Source organism: Leucopleurus acutus, assembly GCF_964270905.1.
Source record: "Leucopleurus acutus genome assembly, chromosome: 15".
Classification (NCBI taxonomy): domain Eukaryota; kingdom Metazoa; phylum Chordata; class Mammalia; order Artiodactyla; family Delphinidae; genus Leucopleurus; species Leucopleurus acutus.
Genome location: NC_139157.1, coordinates 26635406 through 26654638, shown reverse-complemented (window position 1 = coordinate 26654638; position 19233 = coordinate 26635406). Strand labels below are relative to the sequence as shown.

The 19233-nt window shown below is 36.7% G+C and overlaps 1 protein-coding gene across 1 annotated transcript in view; it reads left to right on the top strand.

Annotated features, from left to right (window-relative positions):
* PEX7 (peroxisomal biogenesis factor 7) overlaps nucleotides 1–19233 on the top strand; it is an 87599-nt gene that overhangs the window by 50576 nt on the left and 17790 nt on the right. The window contains exon 9 of the mRNA XM_082855834.1: nucleotides 10432–10531. Within this exon, the coding sequence (XP_082711960.1) occupies nucleotides 10432–10531 (100 nt within the window). The remainder of the gene's footprint in view (nucleotides 1–10431; nucleotides 10532–19233) is intronic.

The window sequence follows — 19233 nt, the reverse complement described above, 5'->3', positions numbered from 1 at the left end:
GAAATTGTGTGGCTAATGGTATGATACTAACTGTTAATATTTGTAGGAACTACGACTGTATTCTTAAAATGATCCAAGAGTTGTTTAATGTTCCATACCTTTCAGACATCTTAGATACAAATGTCTTTGTAACTCTATCACATTTTTTGCTTTGTAGCAAAGGTTCACTAAACTTCATCACTGATATTAAGAAAGCATCTTAATGTAGTTGTCTTTGGTTTCCTTTTTAATAGTGTGAATATTTGCATTCGCACCTTTGTTTAATTCTTGCAAGGATATTTTAGTACCAAATATATTTTATGTTAATAAGGCATGTTGCCTGATTACAGGGTAGGACTTATCTGTTTCCTTGTTTTGTCCCTGGCATCCGGGGCATGGATGCACTAAATAATTGTTTATAAATATAAGTGAATTTAAATTATATGAAAATATATGATATCCTTTGGTCACTCTGATCTTAAAAGCCTGCAAAAGATTGTATTTAAATGAGGTTTTCACTTTATGTTTGAAGTAATAATTAATAAAACCAAATTTAAAACAGAAAGTCCTATTGAGATAAGAAAATGATATTTTTCAAGGAGAAAACTTGCTGTTCTCTTGTGTTTAACTGAGTAATGGCTAGACTGCAAAATTTTACTGTTGAACAAAACTTGGAATCTTTTATTAGTATCCTGATTGTTAACTAAAGTTACAGAAAGATGTTTTATTTTTTTCTACAGTCAATTGTAATATGCACTTTACTGTTAAATCTCTTTAAGCTTTATATTCGTAATGCTTAAGATATTTGTAGGTATGAACCAGTAACTCTCAAGTTCATTGATACGTCCGCAAAGATTTTTTCCATTTGACTTGTTTAAATTAGAAAATTCTTAAGGTAATTATTCTCATACTGGAAATATCTTTTGATGAAGTGAAACTTAACTTTGCTAGTTAAATGCTAGGTGAAAAATGAAAATAATTTCCTATAAAATGAAACAATACACATTAATTAGAAAAAATGTGTAAGACTTCGGATTTTAAGTACCTTGATTGATAACTGCAGAACGTTTTTCAGAATTATTTAGTACTAACATTTTTCTTTAAGAATCACATCAAATCCATGTCTAATTCAAAACCTAATGCAAGCACATGAAGAAATAGATCTAAAAGGAGTGAGGACGCTGGTCAGAATGGCCATCATCAAAGAATCTACAAACAATAAATGCTGGAGAGGGTGTGGAGAAAAGGGAACCCTCTTGCACTGTTAGTGGGAATGTAAATTGATATAGCCACTATGGAGAACAGTATGGAGGTTCCTTAAAAAATTGAAAACAGAACTACCATATGACCCAGCAGTCCCACTACTGGGCATATACCCTGAGAAAACCATGATTCAAAAAGAGTCATGTACCACAATATTCATTGCGGCACTATTTACTATAGCCAGGACATGGAAGCAACCTAAGTGTCCATCGACAGATGAATGGATAAAGAAAACGTGGCACATACATACAATGGACTATTACTCAGCCATAAAAAGAAACGAAATTGAGTTATTTGTAGTGAGGTGGATGGACACTGAGTCTGTCATACAGAGTGAAGTGAGAAAGAGAAAAACAAATACTGTATGTTAATACATATATATGGAATCTAAGAAAAAAATAATGGTTCTGATGAACCTAGGGGCAGGAAAGTAATAAAGATGTGGATGTAGAGAACGAACCTGAGGACACAGGGAGGGGGAAGGGTAAGCTGGGACGAAGTGAGAGAGCAGCACTGACATATATACACTACCAAATGTAAAATAGATAGCTAGTGGGAAGCAGCCGCATCGCACAGGGAGATCAGCTCGGTGCTGTGTGACCATTTAGAGGGGTGGGATAGGGAGGGTGGGAGGGAGACGCAAGGGGGAGGGTATATGGGAATATATGTATACATATAGCCGATTCACTTTGTTATACAGCAGAAACTAACACAACATTGTAAAGCAATTATACTCCAATAAAGATGTTTAAAAAAAAAAAGGCCACCCTGGGAAATTGTAAAAATAAATAAATAAATAAATAAATAAATAAATAAAGGAGTGAGGAATGTTAAGCCTTAGCTTAATGCAGTAGAAGTCACCGCTTTGAACTCTGAATTGTGCTGATTAGTTCCAACAGAAATTTTACGGATTTTGTCAGTTAATTTGCATTATAATTTTAAAAGTCTGTTGTGCAGTGTCAAAAGGCAACTGAGTGGATTTTGTTGTATATATTTGTACAGCATCTAATGTAAGTGTTGCTTTGCCTCATCTTCCATAGTAGGAAGTCAGAAGATAAAATCTGAAAATGAAAATAATCAGTGAATTCTGTGTGCGTATTATTTAGAACATATGGACTAAAATATCAGAAGAAACAGCTAAACGAATTGAAAGTGATTGCCTCTGAGGTGAACTGCTCTTTGTCATGAACCTTGTAGAAGTAATGGACTCTAATCTGTGCAATTATGGTTTTTAAGAAAAAAGTTATAGAGCAGGGACCCTCAGTGTTTTCCTCTCTTAGTGACTTGCATGCATAGTCAGTCTCTTTATTTAGATCAGTGGGGTACTACCTGTCAGCTGTTAGTCGTTTACTCGGTCCCCTGAGAACTCAGGGATAAATAATTCACCCTTGAGGGCTGTCCTGAAACCCCAGTGTAGAATGTGGGAATACTAAATGTTCTAAAACTGAATTCTTAGAGATTTGACCTAATAGAATGAACTATATGGAGAATAAAAAACAATTATTAATCTGTTTTCATCTTAAACAAAATTCAGCATCGTCCCTTTTCTTTCTTCACTATTAGATCGTGTGTGTGTGTGTGCGCGCGCATGTGTGTATAAAACAGTAACCATCTTGAACTAGCTTCAATAGAAAAGGGGAATATTTCTCAAAATATGGGATCCCTCAGAGTCCAAGGCTAGGAGTGTAGCAGAACCTAAGGAAACTACTGAAACTGCTTTACTCCAAATGCCTGCTTCATCATTCCTCTTTTTTTCCCTTAAGCTTTCATGTCCAATCACTGGAAAAGAAACAGAATTACTTGGTCTGCTCTGTCTCTGTTTTTCTCTGTCCCACCCTTATTCATGTCTGTCTTCTTCCCCTCACCCCCTTCACTGTATCCATCCTCCTCTGAGGAGAGAGTTGTTCAACAAAGGAGATCCTTGTAATCTGTGCAGACATTTCACGGCCTGATAAACCCGAGTGGGTTTATTCACAAATGCTTAGCTGCTGAGGTGAAGACATTAAGTATTTCATGGTTATAGAGCTAATCAATGACCAGAGCACAGGCAGGCGGCTGCTGTGAGTTTAATGTTCTTCAGCACTGAGGTGTGGAGTGAGGTTCCACTGCCGCCTCATCTGATCGTGTTAATCACGTTATCGTTTGTACTTCTGTGAAATGCTCTTCTGCTCCAGGTACTCACATGTTGGCACCAGTTACAGTTGAGATGTACATAGACTATTCTTATCCCTGAGATACTGATAACTACTTCATGAGTAGATAGCGTTCTTACCATTTCTTTTTTAGTTTCTTTTTTAGTCAGATATTTGTTTGGAACTTTACTGCGAAATTATTTCATGGTCCTTCAATTTGTACCAGTAAGCAGTAAACAAACCCAGTGTGAGTTTTTCTTTTTTCCTTTATCTCCTCTTGTTGAGGTGTGGCATTCTTCAGAAAGTCATCTGCATCCCTATGGATCGCAGCCATAAATACTTTCAGAACGAGCCTTCCTTTAATGGTTTTCTTTAATTTGTCAAAGTACTCTAGGCCTTGTGGCGTATGGTTCCTGAGCTTAATGTTTATTGTGATGAAGTAAAGTCAGCCCATCTAAAATACTGATCTAATTAAAATCTTAATTGAAATATTATTATTAATTCATTTAGATAAAGAAGCTTAAGTCTAGAATTTTATCATATTTAACCCTGAAAGTTTGTAAATATGGTATGGTTTCCGGATATCTGTAATTCAGTGTTCTAAAAGTCATCTGTGAAAATTGTTAAGTAATTCTTCAAAAGTAATCATATATTCTTCATTTAGCAGGCAATTAATATTTTTCTGTTTTAAACTTTATTTTTGTTATTACCAGTTCCAAAAACAAAAATAAACACAAATAACTCTCCAGTCTAATCATTTAAATGAGCATTAGCACTCAATAAGCATTTTTGAATTAATTAATGAAAGTTTACCTCTTTAAAAAATTGTTTCTATAGTCTACAATTTCTATTTTTTTAATCCCCTCCAAAAGTGATACAGATGATAAAATAATAAGGCCATGATTTCATGTGTTCTACTCAGGGGCTTGTGACTTCAAAAGGATGGGAATCTCTGAGGTTACAAAAAGAGCTGATCAGTTGAGTGATACCCAGGTTAGGAAGAGACAGCAAGGTAGATGAGAGGATGCAGTAAGTACACATACAAAAGTATTAGAAGAGAGAAAGGAAAATTCCTATGCTTCTTGCCATGGGAAATGCAGATTTGTTCTAATTCATGAATTCCTTGGGGTATTGGTTTTGAATGTAAATTGGCAGGCTAATGGAGTCTTGGTGTGGGCTTTGGTTTATGAAATTTTCTATGGAGTTTGAGGAGTTTGGGGGAAGCCTGACTTGGTCCAGTTCATTTGAATTTTCAGGATGTTAATCAAAACCACCTGAAGAGTCCCAGATCCTTCCCAGCTATATTCCAGATTCCCTGGCATGGCCCAGGCCTAGAGAAAAAGGGAATGGGAGCATCTTTCAGTAGAATGTACTGGACTTGAAGCCACTAGTGTCTCGTGCCTTGGGGCTGCTGTTAATTAGCTATGTCACCATGAATTGCTTAATTTCTTTGACCATATTCTCCTCATCTCTGAAGTGAGAATAATTATACCCTGTATATCTACCTTGAAAAGTTTTTGTGCTGATCAAAAGCAGGACAAGAGAATGAGAAAGCACTGTGTCAGTCTTTGTTGCTGAGGATGGATTGGGTAAAGTGAAGGAGTCAGTTTTGGATCATCTTTGTTTCTTTATTATTGGTAAGCTGGAACTAACAGCTGTTAATACACTAACAGGTTATTAATAAATTCTTCCCAGTAATTTGTTACCACCAGTGATCAGTGATTCTCAAAGTGTGGGCTTAAGACCAGCAATATCAGCTTCACCTGGGAACTTGTTTCGGAAGCAAATTCTCAAGCCACACTCCTGAACTTCTGAATCTGGTTTTAACAAGCCCTCCAGGTGACTCTAATGCAAACTTAAGTTTGAGAGCCACTGGTCTAGATCAGTGATTCCCAGTTAATGGGTAATGTGCCCCAGGAGGTCAGACTCTCAACCTGGGCTGCACATTACAATCACCTGGAGAATGTTTGCACCTCCCAAAGTACCCCAGGCCAATTAAATCAGGATTTCTAGGAACAGTGCTCACAGGTCAGTATTTTTTTAAAGTTTCTCGGTTGATTCCAGTATAGTCAAGGTTGAGAACCACTGCCCTATTGGCCTCACCTTCTGCCTGAAATCACTACTGTTTCTAATGGGAATTTATCAGATCTGTATCTTGAAATAATTTAAGTTTGAGAAGTACTGCTTTGGATGGTGATTCCCAAACCTAGCTGGTTGAGCATCAACATTTCCTGTGAAAAGCTTTCTGGATTCCTTTCAGACCCAGTCAACTGGAATTTTCAGGAAAAAATTCCTCAGCAAGGCTGGGGAATGTGTATTTTCTGAATGTCTGGTATAAGGAGTTTTTGGTCCATCATTTGGGAACCACATCAAAAGGTGATTTAAAAGTTATTTGTGAGGTTGGCCTTAGTTATCTATCTTGTCCTTAATATCCTCACTTAATTTTTTTATTCATCCTTTCATGAAATATTCTTTGGGTGTCCATGTGTCAGACAGATACTTTTATACATGTAAGAGATACAAATAGGATACTGTCCTTGAATTCAAGGAGCTTGGTGCCTATTAGAGGAAAATAGATCTATAAATAAATAAATGCACGGAAGCATTGTAAGTATTATGATAGAAGACAGAAACATGGGAATCATTCTTGATTTCTTCTGTCCTGTTAATTCTTCTGCCTAAATTTATCTCCAATCCATGAACCTTTCTTAATCTTCACTGTTACCGCCTTAAATCCAAGCTGCTTTCTCTGCTTTCCACCTGGCTAACTCCTCAACCTTCAGATTTCAGCTCAGCGTCACTTCCTTGGGAGTTCATTCTTACATCCCTCTGCATTGTCTTTTGGGGCATTTGTCAATTGCAGTTACATTTGTGTTTTTGTGATTAAAAAAAAAAGTGTCAGTCTACCCCACTGGACTGTGAGTTGTGGAAGGGCTGAGGCCAGGTCTCTCTTGCTTCTGGTGCTTATACCTCACACATTCTAGGGCTTATAAATTGTTGAATGAATAAGTAATTAAATAATTAGAAAAGAAGTTGTTACATTTTTGCTCATCACTCTAGAGAGTGCTGGACCCAAATAGTGCAAACAGAGGGAATTACAATGGTGCAATTTGCTTAAAATTTCAAAAGCACTAGATGACTATGAGTTACTAATAAAGGACCTAAAATGCCTTCTGGTCCCTAAAAAATTAAATTATGAGCAGTGTGAAAACAAAAACCTCACAATTACTATCTGATTACTAATTAATAACTAATTTAAATTAATGTACATGCAAGGCATTGAAAAGTTGCCAAAACATTTCCCCATCTTTTTATTGTAGTTAGGAAAGACTCACAAAGAGTTAATAACTAACTCAAGTTGAAAACAGGAAAGAAAAAGGAAGAACTTCGAAAAATATTTTAAGCCCTCTGTTGAATTCACCTGTAGGCTTAATTTCAAAAGCATTGGTATAGAGATTTCAAATTACATTTTAATCAAGTAAAAAGTAATTTCAGCTTAATTTTTGAAATAATTTTGGTGTTTTATTTGACGCAGTGCTACATGCTTGCTTTGTTCAAGAATTGTGCATTCAGAAGGCAAAAAGGAACTCAACCAAGACATTGTACTGTGATGAATTTTTCTCTCTTTCCATCTCCAATTTAAATGAAAAATGTCCCTACAGTTCTGTAATATTTTTAATCATTGGAGGCCTGTCCAGTATATTTACTTCCCATGAGAGAGCTTAAATAGTCAGTGATTTCATCAGCAAAGAGACAAAAAGGCACCAAGTAGTATATGTGCTGGACCAAAACAAACATTTCACTTAAAAATAATGTGCCTTATTTGACCACTTAATGATATATGTAGCCTGACTTCTCCCATATTAAAAGGAGCCCATTTTACTTGTGTGATAGGTGCATGAAGGCTCTCGGATATATAGAACTTTTGGGGCCCTGGAGTCCAGGGGAAGATTGCACGGAGAGACCTTGCCCACTCCCTTAATTGCAGTCGTGAGAAAACCTGGAGAAAAGCTCTCCTCCTCCTTACAGTTCACCCCTTCCTGTTGGCCTTGAACGGAGATAGATAAAAAAATTCTGGCAGTGTACATGTCAGACTGTTAACAGTGGTTGCCCTTGGAGGGTGGGAATGAGGAAGGAAAGACATACATTTCTTTTGTTATTTATTGAAAAGGCCATTTATGATGGAAAAACAAGTTATAGTTTATAGTCATAGTGCTCAGCTTTTGGTTTTCTCAGCGTATTTAGCTTATGCAATTTACTGTATTCAACTTGATATTTTTTGATAAGACATTTTAATTTACTGAAAATTATTCATATTAATATTGCTTTTTCTGGTTTTCCTGGCTCCTCCCTTTGAGGTTAAGAAAATTGAAGCTCAGGTTCTACCTATTTCACACACCCTCTAAGGCAAAAGCTGGTTTCCAGTTCCACGTCCTCCTCTGGGTTTCAGTGTTTCCATAGTTTTTACCTGAGTGTTCCTCACTGATGCTTTTGTGAAGTTTTTGTGGTGTTTGTTTTTCTGTATTATGTAGGATTTTGGTTTTTTTCAGTAAGAGTGCTGGTCTAGGCACCTAGTCAGCTATTCTGCTGGGAATGAACCTCCCATCATTTTTGCAGCATAATGTACACTTTGTATATTACATAGTTTCTATCAGAGCTATGAAATGGTATCATAACCAATGGCGCTTTTATGGCATTCACTAGACTAGCCCTCCCTTCACCAAATACTAACCTTAGAGTTTTAGCATGTGTTTTGTTTGATGAGTTTTTTTTGCAAAATGCAGATAAATACTTGATAGTTTTTCCTATGTTAAAATTAGGGTGGTATGAATCTGTGGTGTGGAACTGGGTGGGGCTGTGACTGCCCATCAAGTTATGTATTAGCACAAATTCAAACTGACTTTTTGAGTAGAATTTCAGCCCTCCTGCATGTGTGACTTTCCCTATCACACTTATTCAAGCTAAAGTTGGATGGTTTCACACATGTGTCCTTGTTAGGTAACCTAATTTTCATAAGGCCCACCTCTCCTGTCCTCAGTGCAGCCTTATCCTTTAACTGGCTTAAAATACCAATAAAAACTGTTTTCTAGGAACTTGTCAGGAGGGTATAAATGAATCCTTGTTGCTTTTTATTATCCCTAAAAAATTCTAAAAGAAACCAATCTTTATGGTTTGTCTAAAGAGTAACCCATTCTACTGAAATAAAATCTAAATCCCAAATGAAGTCAGAGAGCTGATACCTGGATTAAATTGACTTTCCCATAGAAGGGACTGCTAAACTAGCCTTTGGGGTGATGCCATTGACTCATGAGTAACAGCCCATGAAACAACATCTCTGTGTTTCCTTAAGAGATGTTGAGGATGCTCTTCATTACCTAAGCATAGGGTTTCTTCTCTGTGAACTCCCAAGGATGAATTCCCTTCTGAGATTTCCAAGAGCAATTTGGATGTAGACACTATGAATTCAGGGCCTGATCGTGTCTCCCTTTCTTCTTTGGCTGATGGAAAGCTTAGCGTCTCAAGGTCCTCCCTGTCAAGTATATACAACTTCATGAATATATTTTCGTTTACCAGTCTCATTGCAGGTTTGAATTTACTTTACTATCCTTACTTTTCATTTAAATTATATATTTTTGCCATATTAAATGCATATTTTAAAACCATTTTGAATATTTTTTGGAACTAAGTGGGTATATACAAAATCATTTGATTATTGTTTCAAATAATGCAAATCAGTGAATAACCATGTTTCAGGAATGAAATTACACAATTACATATTTACTTTTGGTTATTCAAAATCTGGAACATTAGATTTCAGTACAATTTCTGTCTCTAGACCCAAAGGAACAAATATGCATAGACAGTGGAGACCACTATTATGATTTCTGAGAGAGACTGCAGCCTGTTCCCTCATTTGTTTGGACAGGAAAATTTTCAAAAGTAAAATCACTCTCTTTAAATATTGTGTAGATTTCAGTAATCTGATAAATGAGCTATTTATTCATTGTGTCTCTGGTACCCAACAGTGTATTATCCATAGCAACAATCCTTTTCAAACTTAATGAGACCGACTCTGTATTTATTAGGGAAATAATACCACCAGGTTAAACAAACTGACTGTTGGTTCTGTGTATTTACTCTCTTTCAAAGAGATCTGCTAAACCTTCAGTGTGTTCCATGTCGTAGATCATTAGGGAAGCTGAATTGGATATGACTCTATGATTCTGAATATGCCATTTTTGTGGTGTGTTTAGAGTCAAATAATAAAGATGATGAGCAAATAAAGCTTTAGACATAAAGTACTATTTTGTGCATTGAAAATAGGGCCAAATTCTTCTCCGTACAGTAGAAATCAGAGATATATTATGATAACTATTACCACTCCCAGTCTATAGAGGATAAATAGAATACTTAATACTGGCCCAGGAAAACATATTTCAGTTTTTCTTTATGCTAGAAATTACATTGACGTGGACTCTATAAGAAAGGTCGTGCCTCAGAAAAAAGGTAGTTTCAGAATTGCAGAGATTTTCATAAGAGAACAGATTCTTTTTAAAGACTTTGAATTGCTGTTGAAATGTAAATTAAACCTGCAATCTTTTCATGTCAGTTGTTGAGAAATGAAGTAGTATTTAAAAACACAAAATGTTAGAGTTCATGTAATCCAATATCCTTATTTTATATCCATGAATGCTTTTAGAAATTGCTAAAAAACTCTAGTGTCTCTCATCTCAAATGTCCTTGTACTATATAAAAAAACAAACTAAATGTGTTAAGCTTCCATCCTACAGAGTATGCTAATGGGAATATAATAAACTTTTGCAAGGGTAGATTGAGTAATAATTCCATTTGGTTTTTGTCTTTTTATATACAGTAGAAAAGAGCACATTTTTTTCCTTATTAGATTTTTAAATGTACATTAGTAGTGGGGCTCTGCATTTATGTATTGATTGAACCTGTTTTGATGAAATCTGCTATGTTAAATATCTGTTTTTTCTTAGATAAAGTTTTTTGTAGTTTTAATATTTAAATTATTTCTTTTTCTTTATGTTCACAGATTCTGGAACTTTTCAAAACCTGACCCTCTTCTTGAAACAGTGGAACATCATACAGAATTTACTTGTGGTTTAGATTTAAGTCTTCAGAGTCCTACTCAGGTAATGGATCAATCTCCGCATGTTTTTTCTACCCATACAGTTTACAAATAGCTCTACGTGTGGCATGTGTTGCTTTTATGAACAAGAGTCTTGCCTTTAGGGCAGGGCAAAAGTACATTTACTTAATAAACCTGATCTTTTTTGCTGTATAAACTTGAGCATTTGAAATACTAGGGAAGAAGAGGTATCCAGAAACTTGGCATACCTCTCTCCTTTTGAGAGATTGACTTGTCTGAGAAGAAAAGGAAACTTCCCCAAAAGTATTGTGCTTAACATTGTAGACCTCTTCCAATGGGTAACAAGAGAAGAATGGAATGAGGAAGGATTGTCCCCAGAGGTTGGTGGGAGTCAAGAGTGTGTGGTCCTGGATTCAGCTGTCCTGCTAAGCATTTGAGATGATGGGCAGGTCATTTCCCTGTCAGGACTGTCACCCTCATCTCCACACCCCACGTTGGAAGAGAGGCTTTACGTGAAGAACAAAGTAGAGGAGAGTGGCAACTGTTTTAATTACTAAAGTTCATATTTCCCCTCTTTTTTTCTCTCGAGAACTTAAGAGTCAATATTTTAGATTTTAAATATTCTTCAGGTTTTTTAAAAAAGCAGTTTCAGTTTTGAAAATTGTAAACTCAGGTCAGAAACACTGGACTATGTTGAGTGATAAGATGCTTTATAATACAGACTATGTGAAAACAGCATATCAATGGAACAAAATAATACGTGAAAATTCTACAATATGACTAAGAAGTTATGCATTTATGATAAATTTTAGAAGTTAGACAAAAAGCAAATTACATTTCTCAATACTGTATTCTTAAGTTTAAGTGAATACATGGGTTTCTTTTTTTTTTTTAATTTATTTATTTATTTTTGCTGTGTTGGGTCTTCGTTTCTGTGTGTGGGCTTTCTCTAGTTGTGGCAAGTGGGGGCCACTCCTCATCGCGGTGCGCGGCCCTCTCACTATCGCGGCCTCTCTTGTTGCGGAGCACAGGCTCCAGACGCACAGGCTCAGTAATTGTGGCTCATGGGGCTAGTTGCTCCGCGGCATGTGGGATCTTCCCAGACCAGGGCTCGAACCCGTGTCCCCTGCATTGGCAGGCAGATTCTCAACCACTGCGCCACCAGGGAAGCCCATGGGTTTCTTTTTATTTTAGGAGTTCAAGACAATTCTGAGTTTAAAATGTTTTCATTAGACATTAGAATATTCTCATTAACATTAGAATAATTGTTTGAAAATGACTTAACAGCATCTAAGAAGAGAACAAATTGAAATAGTGAGGGGTGAAATAGCATTATCTTTAATGTGTATACAATGTGCTTTAAATGTACTAGTTCTTTTTCTGAGAAAAACATTTATTATAGATGATTTTTTAATAAAATAATTATACCTGTTTGCTAGCCCAGTTTAAAAAAGTTGTAACGTACCTATTGAAATATGGCAATACCCCAAAAATGACCCTAAATAGATGTCTTCCTTCTCGTATGTTTCTATTAACCCATCTCTATGATCCCCAGACTGTGGCCTGAGACAACACATGTGCCTCCGTGACACATGGCAGTTCCTCACCCAGGTCTTGGAGAGAGCCAAATGTCGAATTAGTGTTTTCACTTTCTTCAGATAAGTACGTCGAAGTGTAATTACTGGATCATATAGTAGTTCTATTTTTAATTTTCTGAGGAATCTCCAATATTTTTTTCCATAGTGGCTACACCAATTTGCATTCCCACCAACAGTGTATAAAGTTTCCCTTTTCTTCACATCCTCACCAACGCTTATAATTATTATTTGGCTGCATTGGGTCTTCGTTGCTGTGGCCGGGCTTTCTCCAGTTGTGGTGAGCGGGGGCTGCACTTTGTTGCGGTGCATGGGCTTCTCTTTGCAGTGGCTTCTCTTGTTGCGGAGCATGGCTCTAGGCGCACAGGCTTCAGTATTGCGGCACGCAGGCCCTAGAGCATGCAGGCTTCAGTAGTTGTGCCACATGGGCTCAGTAGTTGTGACCCGTGGGCTCTAGAGTACAAGCTCAATAGTTGTGGCGCACGGGCTTAGTTGTTCCGTGGCATGTGGCATCTTCCCTGACCAGAGATCGAACCCGAGTACCCTGCATTGGCAGGCGGATTCTTAACCACTGTGCCACCAGGGAAGTCCTAGAGTTAATTTTTGTGTATGATGTAAGATAGTGGTCCAGTTTCATTCTTTTGCACGTGACTGTCCAGTGATTTGTGTTTTTAAAGATCATTCTGGCTGTTGTGGGAAAATAGACCATAGGTATGATTGGAAGCAGGGAGGTCATATTGGAGTATCTTGGAGTAATCAGGGAAAAGACAATGGTGACTTAAAATCTAAGAGATGTAGAGATGGAAAGATTCAGAATAAATTGCTGGATGTTTCGTATGGTTCAACTTAATAGTTTGGAGATAGTGATTGTAGGATTTGCTGCTGGATTGGAAATAGGCTATGAGCAAAACAGAAGAACCAATTTGGATTTGGATCTGGAAAACAAGGTGAGATAGGGGAAGAGGAAGGAACTTCAAATAGGAACAATCAAGAGTTGTGTTTCAGATGTCTTCTGTTAGACATTCAAATGGAGATAGGCAGTTTGATAGAGGCTGTCCACCTCAGGGAAGAGTTTAGGGCTAGAGACACAAATATGGGAATTTTTAGCATATAAATGGCTTCAAAAGTTTGGGGGCAGAGTGAAATTATCTGGAGAGAATATGTGGAAGAATAGGCTCAGAAAAAACTAGAAGCCTGAAAGAAGAGAGTTCCAGCAAAGGGGATTGAGAAGGAATGACTAGTGAGGTAGAAGAAAATCTATAAAAGTATGGTATCTTTGAAGTTCAAAGAAAATAGTAGTTCAAGGAGGAGAAAATCACACATGCTGCTGGTGGGAATATAAAATGTTGCCATCACTTTGGAAAAGTTTTGACAGTTTCTTAAAAAGTTAAATGTAAATTTACCATACACCTCAGCAATTACACTCTTAGATATATACTCAAAAGAAATGAAAATATATGTCCACATAAAGACTTGTATGTGAATGTTCGTAGCCAGAAAGTAGAAGTAATCCAAATGTCCATCAACTTGGTGAATGAATAAACGAAATGTGGTATACTAATGCTACAACATGGATGAATCTCCAAAGTATTATGCTAAGTGAAAGAAGCCAGATACAAAAGACTACATATTGTATAATTTTTTTAATATAAAATGTCCAGAAAATGCAAATCTATAAAGATAGAAAGGAGATTAGTGGTTACTTGGGGAAGGAGCTGAGAATTATCTGCAGATGAACACAAAGGGTCTTTAGGGAGTGATGGAAATGTTCTAAAACTGGATTGTGGTAATAGTTATACAGCTATGTAATGATACTAAAAATCATTGAATTGTACACTTAAAATGGGTGAATTTTATGGTATTTAATTTATATTGGGTTGGCCAAAAAGTTCATTTGGGTTTTTCCATAAGATGTTTCTGAAATACCTGAATGAACTTTTTGGCCAGCCCAATACCTTGGTGAAGCTGTTTAAAAAAAAGAGAGATAGAATGGAAGAAGTTCTGATTTTTCCTAAGATGTAAAAAGATGAAAATCTTTTCACTGTAAAAATAAGAAAAAAGGCAGATAAACTATAAAATCAGAACTTTGTGAACCCATCAGAGAGCTGAGGTGGCAGGGAAAAAAGAAGCCTGAAATCCGGAGAGACAGACCCCTTCCTCTAAGGAGAGATGGGACACTAGGACTATTTTACCTGTGACAAAGCACAGGAAGAAGACACAGCTGCTATACAAAAGGGATATAGTGGAAAAAGTGAACAACATGTGTGAACAAATGAGGGATTTCAGCAGAGAGATGAAAATATAAGAAAGAGTCAAATGAAAATAGGAAAAAATTTAGAAGTACAGTACAAGGCATACAGTCCTTCAATATACTCATCAGTAAATTTAGAGATAAGTCACTAGAAACTACCCAAGCTGAAACAATAGGAGAAAACAAGAATGAGGGAAGTAAAAGAGAATAGAACATCCAGGAACTATGGGACAATGTCAGATTGGAGTCCAGAAGGAAGGAGAGAATAGGGAAGAAGTATTTAAAGAAAATTTTCCAGGGAATTCCCTGGCGGTCCAGCGGTTAGGACTCAGTGATTTCACTACTGTGACCCGGGTTCAATCCCTGGTTGGGGAAGATCCCGCAAGCTGCATGTCATGGCCAAGAAAAAGAAAAAAGAAAAATTTCCAAAATAGTAGAAGTTGTCAAACCACAGATCCAAGAAGTCCAGAGAAACCCAAGCAGGATTTAAACAAAGAATCAAAACATCAAGGCATACCCATATTCAAACTGCTAAAAAACAAAGATAAGGAGAAAATTTTAAAGGCAGACAGAGGAAAAAAGAAACATATCCAGAAGACTAAAGATAAGAATTACAGCAGACTTCTTGTCATAAATCATATAGACCAGAAGATGATGAAATGTCTTTTTAAAGTACTGAATGAAAAAACTGTGAACCCATAATGCTATACCCAGTGAAAGTACCATTTGAATATAAAGAGAAAATAAGGAAATTTTCAGACAAAGGAAAGCTGAGAGCACATCTCTGCTGTAAGAAATGTTAAAGGAAATTCTGTGCAAAGAAATAAGCCCAGACCAAAACATGAAACTATGGAAAGAGAGAAAAGGAGGGAGGGAGGGAGGGAGGAAGGAAGGAAGGAAGGAAGGAAAGGAGGAAGGGAGGGAGGGAGGAAGGAAGGGAGGAGGGAAGGGAGGGAAGGAAGGAGAGAAAGGGAAGAAGAAGAAAGGAAGGGAAGGAAGGGAGGGAAAGAAGGAGAGAGAAAAAAAACCTCTGGAAATGGCAAAAATGAAGTAAATATACAAGACGCTGTTTAAGTTAATTTTATCACCCTGAAAAATAATTAACTGCCTAAAGCAAAAGTAGTATTGTATTCAATACATTTGTGTACAATATATTGTAAGGTTTTTAATATATGCAAAAGTAAAATGTAGGACAATAATAGAACAAGGGAAGAGAGGCAGGAGTTAGAAGTATACTGTTGTAAAGGCATTACTACATGTGAAGTGCTATAATACGATTTGAAGGTAGATTGTGATAAATTCAAGATGTATATTGTAAGCCCTATGGTAACCTCCTAGAATTTTTTTTTTTTTTTTTTTTTGTGGTACGTGGGCCTTTCACTGTTGTGGCCTCTCCCGTTGCGGAGCACAGGCTCCGGATGCGCAGACTCAGGGGCCATGGCTCATGGGCCCAGCCGCTCCGTGGTATGTGGGATCTTCCCGGACTGGGGCATGAACCCATGTCCCCTGCATCGGCAGGTGGACTCTGAACCACTGCACCACCAGGGAAGCCCTCTAAGAAATTTTTTAAAAAGAGCTATCATTAATAAGCCAATGGTGGAGATGATTATTTTAAAAATCAATTACTTCAACACAATAAAAGCCACATAGAAAAATCACACTTAGCCAACATCATACTCATTGGTGAAAGACCAAAAGCGTTTTCTTTAAGATCAGGGATAAGACAAGGATGTTCACTTCTACCACTTCTATTCAACATAATATTGGAAGTCTTAGCCAGAGCAATTAGTCAAGGAAAAGAAATAAAAGCCGTCTAAATTGGAAAGAAAGAAGTAAAATTATATCTGTTCTCAGATGACATGATCTTATATGTGGAAACCTTTGAATCCAACCATTTCAACAATTATATTAAATGTAAATGGTCTAAACACCGAAATTAAAAGACATTAAAAGTGATAGATATGTGAGGGACTTTGAGAAGACTAGGTCAAGATTTAGTGACCTATCAGATTTAGGGTTTGAAGAAGAGGTTTTCTGACTCCAAGTTCTAGGATTTGGTTACTTTCTATATAACATTTTCAGTGATTAGTTTATCCTGTTCTTCTCCATTTTATTTATACTGTGTCTTGGACTTTAAACTTTCCTTTCAAACTAAGATCATGATCCCAACCAGTATGTTTTTTTAAAAAAACATATCTAACATTAACACATTTTAACCCAAACATTTATTTTTATTATTAATGTATAGTTTTACCAAGTAACATTAAACTCCTTTCTAGGGGAAGTAAGAATCAAGTTCTTAGTGCATCTCCCTATTTTTTTCTCACTTATTTTATCTCAGTTATCTATTGCTATATAACAAACTCCCCCACAATTTATTGGCTTAAACAACAATTTTCTTTGCTCACAGTTCTGTGAGTCAACAATTTGGGCTGAGCTCAGCCAAGCAGTTCCTCTGTTGGTGTCTCATGTGGCTCTGGTCATCTGGTGGCTTAACCAGGACTGGGTGGTCTAAGATGGCCTCACATAGATGTGTAGGTGTAGCACTGGTTGTCTCCTGATCCATGTGTCTCTAGATAAGTTCAGGTTTCTTCACCTAGCATTGTAGCTTTCCAGGAGGACGAGAGCAAAAGCTGCAAGGTGTCTTCAGGACTAGACTTTGAAGTCACACGACATTCCTTCTGTGGCAAAGCAAGTTACAAGGCCAGCTCAGATTCAGAGAGTGACAGAGAGACTCCACCTCTTGTTGGGAGTAGCTGCAAAGAATTTGTAGCCATTTAAAATCTACCACATTAACCTTTTGTTGGTATAGTTGGTAGTTTAAGTTATTTTTGACCTATAATATTTATCCTTTATTCTCACAAATATGTATTCAGGTTTACTTGTTGCATGTTAATTTAATTTCACTCTTTGTTCATAGCTTATTCTCTTAGAAAGTATCTTTCTCTCACCTCTTAGAAAGTACCTTTCCATCTGCTTTCAGAAACGTGTCACCTCTGTGGTGATCTTAACAGCTGTGAGACTTTGCTGATGTTACTTTTGGGCTCCCATGTCTTAATATATTCCCTGTCTTAAAAGAGATTTTTCTTGTATTTATAATTTTATATTTTTCTTTTTAGCTTCTCCATTCTTAGAGATCTGAAAAATGAGATCCAAAGACATTCTTGTATTATAACCTTCTTTCTTTTTGACAGAGTGTAAGATCTTGTCTTTAAAGGTTTAAAACTTGACAAATAAGTGTCTGGGGTCATTCTTTAAGGGTAATTGCTGAGAAATACTCTGTGCCCTCTTGTTAACCAGGCTGAAATCATCTTTCACTTCAGAAAAATTTTCTTTGAATTTTTTCCCTCTGATCTTGATTTGTATAGTCCTGGCATTTTCTCTTTTCTTTCTTATCATTATCTCTACATTGGAAACCTTTTTTTCTATTTTTAGGCTTATGATTCTAGACCTGTAATATGTCCATTTGTATAATTGGGACTTTCTGTATTAATGTATTTTTAGAATCCCTGACTTTGTGCTCTGCAGTATCAACTCTGCTCTTTTGAATGTTCATGGATATTTAGTTTAGTATTCGTAAGCTGGGTTTATATATCATTACACATTCCTTTTGGAATATAGTTATTTCTCTTTTAAATCCCCTTTAAAGTAGGCATTATTAGTTCATTCCAAGACATCTCATCTGTGTGTTTAATAAATTTATCTTTTTTCCCCATGATGAAATTGGAAAATTATGTTTAGAAGAAAGAAAAAAGATTACCCATGGTTTTGCCACTCTAGAAGCAATCTCAGTTATACCATATTAACTTGTTTCTTTTCAGCCCTTTTTTAGGAATTTTTATTTGAAGTGTAACACCCATATTGGAAAAGGCACATATTTTAAGTGTGCAACTCAGTTAAGTTATCAAGAAGTAACTATACCTGAGTAACTACCATTTAGGTTAAGTATGGAACACACTACCAGCATCCCAAAAAGCCCACTCATGTTTCCTCCCAAATCTTATACCCCTTTCTCCTTCCCAAAGATAAGTACTCTCCTTTTCATTTTGTTTCAGTGGAAGATGCTTAGATTTGGTTCTGATTTAAACTAGTGCTGTAGGTGTGGTTTTTTGTTTTTTTTTGTTTGTTTGTTTTTTTTGTGGTACGTGGGCCTCTCACTGTTGTGGCCTCTCCCGTTGCGTAGCACAGGCTCCGGACGCGCAGGCTCAGCGGCCATGGCTCACGGGCCCAGCCGCTCCGCGGCATGTGTGAGCCTCCCAGAACAGGGCACAAACCCGTGTCCCCTGCATCGGCAGGCGGACTCTCAACCACTGCGCCACCAGGGAAGCCCTGTAGGTGTGTTTTTAAAAGTATATTTGACTTTATTGATGTTTTAGTAAAAAATATTAGCAATATGTGTGTGTGTGTGTGTGTGTGTGTGTGTATTATATATATATATACACACACACATAGAATCATTATGCTGTATACCTGGAACTGATAAAATATGGCAGTTCTATCTCAATTAAAATAAAATAATAAAGAAACAACAGCAAAAATATTAGGGTATCATTTAAAAATTCAGCTTATGTTTTGATTCAAATCCCTATTCCCACAATCTTAGATATCACGTTTATAGGTTGACAGTGGATAAAATATTTTAAAATTCTCGGTATGAGGTTGGAAAATCAGATTTTGAAGATGGCTAGCATTACTGGTAGTTAGGATATATGTGTCCTGTTCACCTTTAATCTGAGGTGATATTTTCTGCATCTGTCGCAGACTAGCTTTAGAGTTGAAAAGAACACGTGCCAGAAGCACCCAGTGTCCTCAGGCATTAGTCTCTGTTGTTTCCTCTTTGTTGCTTTCATAATTGTGTAATTTTTAGCTTAAAACTGTATAACAAATGATTGTTTTCCC